This window comes from Propithecus coquereli, unplaced genomic scaffold (assembly GCF_000956105.1).
Source record: "Propithecus coquereli isolate 6110/MARCELLA unplaced genomic scaffold, Pcoq_1.0 Scaffold10, whole genome shotgun sequence".
NCBI classification, from domain to species: Eukaryota; Metazoa; Chordata; class Mammalia; order Primates; family Indriidae; genus Propithecus; species Propithecus coquereli.
The window spans coordinates 14,537,029-14,550,299 of NW_012133858.1; the positions used below are offsets into that span (position 1 = coordinate 14,537,029).

Consider the following 13,271-nt stretch of genomic DNA (forward strand, 5'->3'; position numbering starts at 1 on the left):
AGTCATCTGACCTTTTTCTTGTCATACATGAAAAGAAAATTGAGAGCCCACTGGGCTTGGAAAATATTTCATCTTCAAAATAGTAAAACTTTTATGGAAATTGTGGAAATAAGCTGTTTTTCACTAGGTATCTCTTTGTTATCTAAGTTCACTCTATTTATTGACATAAAACAATTAGTAGTTAAAAAAATAAACAACAGGAGAAAAAGTTTAATTTGATAATGGTACTAAAAAGGAAGGATTTTTACCTAGCCCCTTTTGTTCTACCACTTCAGGTCCCCCCAAAATAATCACATGTACATCAAACAAAGGTGGGATACCTTTATGGTAACATATTTCTTAATTGTTTGATCCCAAATCCCTCCTTGATAAACATCAGATCTCATGACTTCAGACATAAATAGCCTTTATAGGCAGAATACAGATTCTAAATTCTGTATATATTCATCATCTAAGAAAATTTTAGCAATTTGTATTCAGAAAATGAATGTAATATGGAAGATGAAAAAGCAACCAATATTTATTTAGTTGCTATAGATAACCCAGACATCCATTTATGCTTCCTGCTGTACTGCCCATACTCCTGCTGAGGATCACTGCTCTGCTAAAAAGCAAAAAAAAAAAAACAAAACAAACATGCTTTTCCTTATCTAGGTAAACGATAAGTGATTTATTATCACCAAGTCATTTTTTTCCCAATAGTAGTAAAGGAAGGTATGATCTATGACCTGTGATCTAAGATCTCCTTCTCCCAGTTCCCTCTGGGCTTTAGGGCACCCAATTGTAAAACAAGTAGTACAATCGAAGGCCACAGCATGGAATGAGGAATACGGTCTGGCGGACACCTGAATTAAACCTGCAGCTTCTGCTTCTTACCCACTGTGCTGCTTTCTCCTGTGATGTCAAACATCTCAGAAGAACAACAGGGGAAAGCTTAAGACAATACTTTAATTAACTATGAAAAGAAAAATCATTCCTGTTTTTTTAAAAAAAGGTTCAGTCAGTAAAAACAATACTGGGATAGAACAAACTATTTTCCTTGACCATGTAGGCAAAGAGGTCAACTAAATGACAATGACCTGGACTCTAGGGAACTTAAACTGCCGCCTCAGCACTTTTATTCTCGCATTCAACTAGCTTTGCACAACAGCTCTTCATGGAAGCTTTTTTGGGAACATCTACCATGAATCACAAAAACCCTCTTTTTAGAGTGCATTCTATATTTCCTTGCTATTAAAAAGAAAAAAGTTAAGTAAAGGGATCTCAATCATATACATGTAGCTCTCTTAACTACAGAAAGCGAAAATCATTAACCCTGATTTGTAAAATGAGGTTTCGGGATATAAACCTTGAATTCTCATTTTTGTTCTAAAATATTGTATTCCATTTACCAAAGTATCTTTCCTTCTTCATCCAAAACCCCCGATGGGGAATTTTAGTAAAGCTCTCTTTCTAAGGAGGAGTTTGAGATACCCCCAACACACACACACACACACACACACACACACACACACACACATCAAGTCCAGTTTATCTGGTAATAAAGATGTACTAAAACTTAATCTGTGAAGAAGTTCCTTTCTATCTCCAAGTCTGAGACCAGTCCCAGAGGCTGTGTCATTCCAAGCCTGGCACTGGGGAGTGGAGCTTGCTTGAGGCCTCTCCACTGTGACCCAAGGGTAGAATCTTTAGCCTTGCCTGTTACATCCTGCCCGGGTTCTCCTCCCTTCCGGACCCTGTCCTGTTCATTAAGGGCTTCCCCAAATCCAGCTCTGCTGAGGGCCTGGGGGTAGGGAAGAACTAGAAAGTTGTGGAAAAGGAAGTAGAGAAAAAAATAGTTTTCTTCTATTGTTTTTAATTTACCAATTCAAAGAAATTATCACAGATTATTTGAAGTCACAGAATGGGTTATAGTTTTTAAATAATTTTCACTCTTACTGCAATTTGTATGCCATTTATATTCTTAATCTGCCTAATTTTTTAAGCAATTCTTGTGTGATTATAGTAGATTGCTATTTCTGTACTGAAGTTACTCATAAACGCGAATCCCAAAATGCTATAACTTTTGTATTAAATTTCAGGATTCTCAGAGCCATGTGGTTCCAGGCAGATGTAGTCAGAGGTAGAACTGCATTTTTACAGAGGACTAAATATTAAAGCATTATCCTATACAGAAAAGAAAGTTATTCTTAAGTAATAGAATGGAAATCAAGCCACGAAGTTATCACATAGTACATACACTGGCAGAAGAATATGAAATCATGAAGGCAATATGCAAAAAGATGCAGGAAGGTAAGGAAGTTCAGCCATGTTTTTTCATAGCTATTTTCCATGTACTTTAGCAGCATTCCAACAGAAAAAAGACAAGTACTGCCTTTTGAGCTTCTGACCACATATTTACCTAAAGTTTGAAAAACTCAAACCGATACAAAGGCATTTTCTTTCATCATAAGGATGCCATATTCTCAGATACGACTTGACTCTTTTGCCCCGTAAAAGGCAATAATTCCTACAAATATCCTCTAATCACAGCATTTATGCAATATTTTTCTTTCATGACATTATATGTAGCTTGAAAATAATTTCTTGCCACTTTTCACCAACCTTGTACTTTTCTTATAGATCTCTCTGAACTACCTTTTGCTTCTCCCCTTTTATACTTAGACACACATAGATCCTAGACTGCTTATAAATACTGTGTGTGAAATAGCTCATGAATAACAACAAAGTCAGATATGATACGACAGACAGGTCATTTTCTTAATGATTGAAATTGTACAAAATCGGATCCAACAGAATCAACAAGATAATCATAAACGTTATCTCCTTTTTTTTTTTAAATTGTTTGGTAACATTTTAAGCTAACTTTCATTATTAAAGCAAAACAAGAAACTCAAGTTTCTCCACTGAGGACAAGCAAGCCTGCTTGAATGTTTTAAAGAAAAATAGGCACTTCCTTTTCCTTCTTTAGATAACTTGATATTTCCCCTGCTATATTTACACAGTTCAGGAGTCTAGACAATGGCACGGTCAATACGATAGTGCAGGCACTGCTCTGCTGCCCTTTGCTCGACTCTTCGTTTTGCGGTCTGCACCCAAATACTATGTATTTTGTTTTGATTTTTAAGGAGCTCAATTTGAGTACTCTAGTCTACTTTTCCAAGCACTCACCTGCAAGCATTTTCTCTGAAACACTGAACTCTCTCTCTCTACAACAGCCCCCCCCCCCAAACTGATTAGTGTCAACACAGCTGCCCTATTCTGAGGAATGTAAACTAATATTGTTGTTAGACCTCCCTCAACCTTAGGAAACTTCCTCAAAGCCTTACAGTCTCTTCAGGAGTTTTTTTTTCTTTATCCTTTTGCCCAGTGATTTAAGTCCCTAAGACAAAATTGTTGAGAAGAGATCAGAAAGGCAAGTCATCAATTCCGTACATAAAATCCTGTACACTGTAACACACATTGATATGTATGCATGTATAAATATTTAACAATGCATTGCTCCAACATAACTTTATTTGTCATCACACAGTGAAAGGATAAGTCAATCGCCAGATGATAGTGACATTATTACAGTCCCCTCTGGATTTAGATGGGTCTCTGGATTGATATAATTAAAAACAATGATGGCTTTAAAAAAATCTCACCTGATTATTTTGAAAAAAGCTTCATTTGCTTTTAGGATGAAGTCTGGAGATATAACTGAGCTAAGAAGTTAAGACACAGTCAACTAATTTCTCTAACTGGTACAGGAAGACCCACCAGAGTAGTCATTTCAATGTATCTAGCAGAATGTGATCCGCTTTCTCAGTCTGTTCTTATAAAAAGTGATTTTATAAACTCCTGAATAGTGGGTTTCTTCAAATACATAATGTCACCCAGCCTGTTTTCTTTTTCATTTTCTCCTGTTTTATCTCCTACTTTAAAAAAAAAAAAAAAAAAAAAAATCTTACAGCTACCACAGAAAACATTAACCAAGAAAAGGAGATTCTTATATACAAGTTGCAAAAACATTACGTTGGGTGACCGAGAACCACAAATATGTAAGTTTTTATTTAAAAAATAAAAATCAAAAAGCATCTCTAAATGGAGTGCTAAAATCTAAAATCCTTACCTCACTAAATTGAGTCTGGGCATTGTTTTCCAGGTACAACATGTTAGCTGTAAGATTGATCAATGCTGCTGTCCTCTCTTCTGGCTCCAGGATTTTGCCAGCCCCCCCACCCCCTCGGAGACCCTTACAATATGAATCTACTAAGAAGATAACAGAACTCAAGTCCCTCTCTGTCTTTCTCTCTCTGTACATAATTTAAGGTTTCCTAATATATACCCAACTATAGGCATGAGGGGGCGGGACTCTTCTCTTTACCTGTCCAATCCATCAACTTCCACCTGGACTCCTCCACTCCAATGGAGTGAGGCCTCTCCCATCTCATTAAGTAGTTAGAATTCCTTATCACCAATCTTTAAAAGAAAAAGAAAGAAGAAGAAAAAAAAAAAAAACAGGAGACAGACAGGTAAAACTTTCCCTGTCTCTTTCATAAGAAAGCGCACTCTCTTTTAAAAACAAAACAAAATCTCCCCAAACAAACCGTACCACCACCACCACCACTTACAGAAGGCATTTCAGAAAGTTATTTTACTCTTTTGCACCTGGAAAGTAAAACTTCAGGAAAAGTTCTGGTAGGCTTTTTTTTGAAAAAAAAAAAAAACTAGATTCGGGGTTTCAAGAATGATTACACAAAGTTAGAAAATAGGGGAAAATACTCAAATCCATTGTTATATTTCATGAATATAAAAGTTAAAATCCACCGCTTGATAGCTGAAAAGTTTTCAATTTTTTTTTCCCAGAGAAATGCCAGTAGTTTCATATCAAGCAATGCAAACATAAGCCATTTGATTTTTCAGAGCTTGTTTCAAAAACAATTTAAACAATTGGTCCCGTTAACTTGTAAAAACAAGTAAACATCCATATTATGTACAGGAAAAAGAAATCCTGAGAAATGTGCCCTTAGGAAAAAAAAAAGCTTATCTATTTGAATATTTCTTTTCTCTCCTTTATTTTACCCGGTTTTTATTAATGCTCAAAAGTAATATCCTTTCTTGTAGATGGGTAATAAAAATGATGATTTTACATGATGCTTTCATTTAAATGATTAATAGAATAAATCTTAAAGCATGAGAGATTAACTTTTGCCTTAAAATATATTAATTTTTTCAAGTTGAGCCTAGAGATGTAGCCTTAAAATATATTTACATAAATACATAAGAACATTCATGTAGAATCTAGCTTCAGTTACCATGATTTAGTGAAGATAAAATGTACCCTGATGGTTATTATATAATTAGCTAAAAATATTCTCTTCCTACTACTGAGTATTAGTAATTCAGCTAGATTTAGATTTGTTATAAAATGTAGAAGACAAAAAGATTAGAAGATTAGAAGCCAAAATAGATTAATACATAAATTTCAGAAATAATTTGCAAATATGTTCATGACCTTGGATTTGCCTCCTCTTTACTTCTACTTTGGTATCCATAAAATGCCCGCATCCATAAAAGGATGATGTGATCGTTGGCTGATATTTATTTTAAGATCCCTGAATTACTGGTAATAATGCCTTCTGGTTTACAAGAAAAATCTCCCATAATATAATTTGATCTCAAGTATCCAAGAATATGACAATACTCTGCAACACTACAAATTTACGTCAGATAAAACATTTGTTTCTTCACTCAAATATTGGGAAGCATGACCTCTCTTACTACCTGTAATTAACCAAATGATCACTGGCTACAAGACAAAAAAGAAACGCAGTATAATTATTTGCACCGTGTATTTAAATTCTACACCCACTGACAGCTTAAGGGTCAATAGTGGAAAACAGATGGTTGCTCCTTAAAGCTGTGCTCTATTCCTGTGGTGCAAAAGCTTGGATAACTCTGAGAATCATCCTGGGTGTTTTTTAAAAACAGATTTCTGGACGTGGCCCCAGATCTACTGAATCAGTCTCTCCACGGCTGCAGCCCAAGTGGATTTTATACAGCCTGCTCGACAGTTCTGAATGAGTCACGCTTGGGAATCAATGCTAGAGGAAATGCTATTAGCACAACTGCCCCAGAAAGTCATTATTGGATTGCTTTTTACACTAATGGGATAATGTAACCATTTGAACACCTAAATCTAGGGCTCACAGTCTCAAGTGTTGATGATATACACTCAAAATGCAAACAAACTTCATTGTGCACAAAAGTCAAAAGATTCTCAGTGGGATTTGATGGATGAAAAAGTCAAAGTCCTTCTGTGTACCACTTCGACCTTTAGCACAATCAAATCTGACAATGGTCTCTAACATATCTGCAAAGATTCCGGACAAAATCTAGAACCATATATCCACCAAGGCTACTTGAGAACTTTAAGTAGTTGAGGAGAAAGAACACTGGACTGAGAGTTCAGAGATATGGGCCCTGTTGCCAGCTCTGTTTTTAACTAGCTCTGTGCCCTTGGGGCAAGTTACTTAACCACTCAGGATTCAGATTCCTCATTTGTGAAATGAGGGGCAGAACTAAATGATTTCTAAAGACCATTACAAAGATAAGAGTCTCTGTCCAGAATTCAGGGAAGTGATTTAGAGGATTACTCATGTTTCTCTTATTTTACTTGGATATTTGTCCCTCAGTTTGCTCATCTCCATATTGTACAATTGAAGCAGTCAAGTTGCATAGATACTTAAGATACTTAAATGACATAAAGAAAAGAGAATAATTCATTGAAGGAAAAAAAAATCCACATGTCTTTTGCTTTAAGATATCCTCACAATGAAAAATTAGCTAATAGTCCATATAAATTTGAATTTAACACAAACATTTGCATAAAAGAGCTAATTCAAGTACATCATATAATGTTTGATTTCAGAATTAGTGTAAATACCTGGTATAAAAATGCATTGATTTAAGCAGGTGGTTACAAAGAAGTAACAATTCTCTGTAGTTAACCTTGGAATGATGCTTACACAGGGACTCAAATGTTTAGTAATGTACATTAATTTTCCTAACAACTTAGTGATGTAGGTATTATTATCTACATTTTACAGATAAATAAACAAATTCAAGGATTTTAAGTGAATGTCCCAAGTCCTGAGGAGTTAGAACAACTCTGTTAAGAGCATATGCCCTTCCATTCTCAGCCGCTTCCCCAGACTTCTTAAGGCTTCATGGCCTCAGAATTAGGGGTCACGCTGCCCCTGGATGAAAATGCCACTGCTGTAAATCCACAGCTTTGGGAATATAAATCCAAGACATGGGATCAACATATATTCTTTCCAGAAATAACAAAATGTTAACATTTTATTGAATATCCTTCTTTAATAGTTATTCAACTCTTTATCATAAGTGCTGTAAATATTTTTCCACATATGTGCTTGCATGTGTATTTGTTCTTATGTGTATCTTATGTCTGGTCTTTCAGATTTGCATATGATACTATGATTTGCCTTTTGGTGTAGAAAAATGATAATTTTTTCCATAGTAAAATTTACCATTTTTCCCATATGACATTGGTTTATGAACATTGTTTGAAAGGCTTTTCCCAGCCCAATGTTATAAAATTCCACAAACATATTACAATATCATATCATGGTTTTTGAATTTAATGATATGAAAATATTTTAACTTTCCAGAATTTATATTTGTGTGAGAAACAAAGGAAGATCTACTCCTACCCACAAAAAATAATTGATCTTCATCATTTATTGAATATATATTTTTCTTAGATTTGAAATCCCAAACCAAATATCAATGGCTCAATTTTCTATCTCTATGTGAGAAAGTTAAACACGTATATAAATCCTTGGCACACAGAAAATATTTGTCTGAACTCTTCATTCTTGCTGTGTGAAGTTTGGTAGGGAACAACACACAGTGCCTATAAAATACTAGAAATTAAGAAATGGATGTGATTTTGTGCTCTTGGATCTATGTCCGCATCCAATGGGTGGAGGCAGGTATAGATGAAGGGACATGGTTAGGTTTCCTGAAGCTGAGTAATAGAGATAATGGGTTCCAAGAGAAGATTTTTTTCCTATGGAACTGAGAGTAAAGTGAGGTTAGAAAATGCCAAGGGCTTGGATAAATTTGGCTAGGATTAGGTAGTTATTTATTAAGGGAAATAAAAAATTGATGGCTTGTTTTTATAGCAACAGTTGAGACTTTAAAAAGGAATGTGTAGTTGGTTCTAAAAACAGTTGTCCCTCAGTTATCCATGGGGGGATTTGTTGTAGGATCCCCATGGCTACCCAAATCCATTAATGCTCAAGTCCCTTATATAAAATGGCATAGTATTTGCATATAACCTATGCACATCCTCCCACACACTTTAAGTAATTTCTATATTAGCTATATTAATAATTCCTAATACAATGTAAATACTATGTAAATAGTTATACAGTATTTTATTTGTATGATTTTTATTGTTGTATTTTTACTTTTTATTTTTATTTTTTCTGCATATTTTCAATTCATTGTTGGCCGAATCTGTGAATGCAAACCCAGCAGATATGCGGGGCCAACTATTTATCGGTTCTTCTATGTTTTAACCAAAAATCTAACTGATTGAGAAAGAAAAAAGAATATACAGAAATGTCTCTACTTTCTCCCCTCCTTGCTAGAGTTTCCTCACCATCACTTCATCTGTCCTAAAGATTCCGATGTCACTCCTCAGGGTGCCCCAATGCCAATGGGACCAAACCAACTATTTAGACAGGCCCTTTGAAATCTGTCCCCAAACCACCCTTTCGGCTTCAACTTCCTTATAATCCACTCATTCTTCTTTCTACATGCTGGCCCCAGCTAACCATTTCTGTCCCTTTGCTCAATCTGGTCCCTCAGTTTGGAATGCCTTCATTCTCTTTACCTGATATATTCATTTTCAGATTCTTTCTTTTCTTTTTTTTTTTTTTTTTTTTTTGAGACAAAGTCTCACTCTGTTGCCCAGGCTAGAGTGCTGTGGAATCAGCCCAGCTCACAGCAACCTCAAACTCCAGGGCTCAAGTGATCCTACTTCCTCAGCCTCCCAAGTAGCTGGGACTACAGGCACATGCCACCATGCCCAGCTAATTTTTCTATTTCAGTAGAGATGGGGTCTCACTCTTGCTTAGACTTGTCTCGAACTCCTGACCTCAAGCAATCCTCTTGCCTCAGCCTCCAAGAGTGCAAGGATTACAGACGTGAGCCACCGCGCCTGGCCTCAGATTCTTTAAATGTTACCTGCGTGAGGAATTCTCCAATCCCCTACCTGAATTCAAATATTCTCTTATTTTATATGAATATATATAAAAGCAGTAATAAAATTCTATCTTTCAGTGGAAAAAGTTGTATACTTAACTGTCTCCCCCTCTAGGTTATGAACTTTTTGAAGTCAAAGTACATTTCTGTTCATCATACCACATTTAGTCTTCTAGAAGCTTAATAAATATTAGTTCAATTAAACAGTTCTAGAATTCTATAGGAAAGAACTAGAAAGTTCAACAGGAGATTCCTTTCCCAAAGTATTTATTATGAGACAGACATGTATCTCACAAAGATGCCTTTTCTGTAAGAATCAGAATACCGTATCTAATTAAAATGGAATAGAGAAAAAATAGTGCTTTCAATTCAAGCTCAGTATCTCAAACCCTCAATAATTATTTGTCAAAAGGGAAAGTTGTCGGCATAATAAACCTGAATAGTCAAAAAAGGTTGGGGTTTTTAGAACCTGTGTGAAAGCTAAGAAATGTTGGGGCTTTCCCAGCTGCTGCAGAACAAAATCAAACAGATCTTTTTAATGTCAGCTACCATTAAATTAAAGGATGATCAACAGAACACACTGAGTAACTTACAAAGCTCTATGCTTTGAGTGAAGTGATTTCCCCTCCTGCCTCAAACAGGCAACATGAATTAGCATCTGTAGAAGCCACTGAGCCACTAAATTAGTTCACCAAATCAATTTTCTCTTTAGTCTAAAGCTAAATTCCAAAGCAAGATATTAAATAATATCCATCTTAGGGTCACCAGCTAGGCTCTGAAAAATGGGTAAGCCTTACGGGCATAGTGATGAGTTCTGTCCTATAGTTACTCTCAAGATATAATGTTTTATTTGTACAAATGTTCAAATAAAAGGTAAAATGGTGGAGAGGGTTTAGATTGTCTCTCTTTGTATTTTTTATGAGTCAGATACTCTTCTAAGATACTTTATATGTATCAAACTCATTTATTTATTTATTTTTTTTGAGACAGAGTCTGGCTCTGTTGCCCAGACTAGAGTGCCGTGGCGTCAGCCTAGCTCACAGCAACCTCAAACCACCTGGGCTCAAGCGATCCTCCTGCCTCAGCCTCCTGAGTAGCTGGGACTACAGGCATGTGCCACCATGCTCCGCTAATTTTTTCTCTCTATATATATTTTTAGTTGTCCAGATCATTTCTTTCTATTTTTTTTTTTTAGTAGAGATGGGGTCTCACTCTTGCTCAGGCTGGTCTCGAACTCCTGAGCTCAGATGATCCGCTGGCCTTGGTCTCCCAGAGTGCTAGGATTACAGGCGTGAGCCACTGCACCCGGCCTATCAAACTCATTTATAATTCTCATAAAAAATCATGGTTTAGGTACTTTGATCATTGCTATTTTACATATGAAGACACTGAGATGCAGATAGATACTAAATGATGGGATTGAGATCAGAATCTGTGCATTTTGACTCCAGAATCCACCCAAACACTGTGATGTATGGTTAGATTCCATCTTCACACTTTCTTCTTCCCCCACCCCGTATTTATCCCTCCTTCAATGCCATGTCCATAGTGGCTCTAGCGCTCATTTACCAGACATCCCACTCCATGATTATAATAATAACAACAGTATTTTTACCTCTTCCCTGGATTTATACAGTGTTTTATTTCTGAAGGGCACCAAAATAGTTGAAGTAAATAAATGCACAAATGTATGGGGATAAGATCATCTCTCCTCATATTATTTCCCATTATGCATTTAAAATTTTTTAGATTATAAAAAATAGTGTGACACTTAGGGGAAAAAATGACAAATAAAAATAAAAAATAAAAGTCAACTATTAGCACATCACTCAGAGAGTATTATTGTTAATTTTCGTAGTCTTCCTCCTGTGTTTATGTGTGTAAACAAGAGTAAGATCACACTCGACATAATTTTTTTAAGTTATCATAATATTATGAGCATTTTCATTTGTCAAGTATTCCTACAACAAAAAGTACTGGATCAAACATTATGGACTTAAGTTACTTGATGGCTATAGTATCAAGTTATTTTCCAAAATGATTACACCGAATTACATTTCTATAACTACCACAGCATTGAAGATTACCATGAAAAAGTATCTTATTTTATTAATAATATGAATTCCCTTGATTGCTAGTAATATTATATGTCTCAATAGGTTCATTTGTCCTTTTCATTTCTTCTTTAAATGATCTATTAATATCCTTTGCCTTCCTTTATTGACAAGTGCTTTCCCTATTAATAAAGATTTTGACATATTTGTCAGATATTTCCAAGTTACTTTTCTTTTCCGTATCACAGATGTTAAAAAAAGAACTCAATACTTCATTGTACAAAAATGATTTTTTTAGGATTTCTTAAATATATGTATTGTTTGTTTAGACTGCAAATATGTTGTTGAAAACATAAAAAACAGAGTGTATGTAATAAAATATAGTCATTTATCCCAGAAACTAAAGGTAACCATTATTAAAATTTTGGTATATTTTCTTCCAGAAATACATATTACACATAAGTATGTGTTTTACAAACTGTACATATGATATTAAATATTAAATATATTTTCTCAAGTATGTATATATATCTGCATATACAGATGCATATACCTATTTTTAAAATTAACTTGCTAACATGAGTACATGCTCATTAATGTAATTAATTTAGCCATTTCCTATTAATTAGGCATTCAATTTGCTTCCATTTTTCTTTTAATTTTTAAAATTATTTTTAGAAATAGGGTCTTGCTCTGTCACCAAGGCTGGAGTGCAATGGCCCAATCATAGCTCACTGCAGCCACAAACTCCTCCCAATCATAGCTCACTGCAGCCACAAACTCCTAAGTTCAAGCAATTGTTCTATGTCAACCTCTCAAGAAGCTGGGACTACAGGCACATGCCACCTTGCCTGGCTAATCTTTTTCTTATTTTTACTTTTTTTAGAAAAAGAGACTTGCTATGTTGCCTAGGCTGGTCTTGAGCTCCTAGACTCAAGCAATTCTTCCACCTTGGCCTCCCAAAGTGCTGGAATTACAAACATAAGCCACTGCACCTAGCTCTACTTTTCTTTTAACACTATAACCATAAAGCAAAAAAATATTACACTATTAATTAAGATACATTAACATAAGTTGATTTAATTAAAATTAAACAATATTTAAAGGTCAATAGATACTTTGACTTCTAGACATTATTCCAGTTTATGTTTAGACCAACAATGTACAACAGAGCTCACCTTACTACAACAGCACTAGGAGCTAGTATTATTTAAAATATTTGTTAATATTTAAGAGTAAATACTCATGAACAAAATTAACTACCTTTTATTGCTATTATATATTATTCGTTAAAATGAACACACTCATCTCCACCCCCACTGATTGGTCTATTTTGGAAAGAGAAGGTCTTAAATTAAACCAACTTGTGTTTGAATAGTAGAGTGTTTACTTAGTTTTTTGAACTTTCATCTCTAAAATCAAAATATCATGGCACATTATAACATTTAACTTCCCTAACCAACCCTATAACAGTAAATAGTTTATGACAGATTCTAAATAAATTTTAGTACCCTTTCATCATTTTATTCATTAATATCTATAGTTCTGAATATGGCTACTAAATACCTTCCATAAATTCTTACGTTTTAAAGCACTAGATTGTCTCATGTTTCAATAGTCTGATTAAAATTGTATTTCGGTCCTTGGCCTTCCTACTTACTGCCACATCCTCTGTTTGGCTGCTACCACAGTAAATGATCATAGATCATTTGGTTGATTTAATAGACTAGTTGATTTCTATCAAGCTTTCAGCCCTGGCAATTTTAGGCTTCACTTTTAGTTCCTCTATTTTACTTCTCTCAGCATGAATAATAGGTTATGCAGGGGATGTCTCATTCTTTCCGGAGGCTGTATTTTGAGGCAACTCAGCTTTCTTTCTTACGTAAATCTTCTCCACCCTTTCCCTGGGCAAAATAAAAAGGAGGTGCATTTACT

General features: G+C 35.0%; 1 protein-coding gene across 5 annotated transcripts in view; it reads right to left on the reverse strand.

Moving 5' to 3' along the window:
- Positions 1-13,271, reverse strand: part of TP63 (tumor protein p63) — a 221,784-nt gene that overhangs the window by 92,388 nt on the left and 116,125 nt on the right. For 2 of the 5 annotated variants that reach the window (XM_012640202.1, XM_012640229.1), the window contains exon 1: positions 4,115-4,294. The exons of the other annotated variants lie outside the window; for them this stretch is intronic. In XM_012640202.1, coding sequence (XP_012495656.1) covers positions 4,115-4,156 — 42 coding nt within the window. In that variant the 5' untranslated portion in view covers positions 4,157-4,294. Of the gene's footprint in view, positions 1-4,114; positions 4,295-13,271 lie in introns of those variants that run through there. 5 annotated transcript variants of the gene reach the window in all.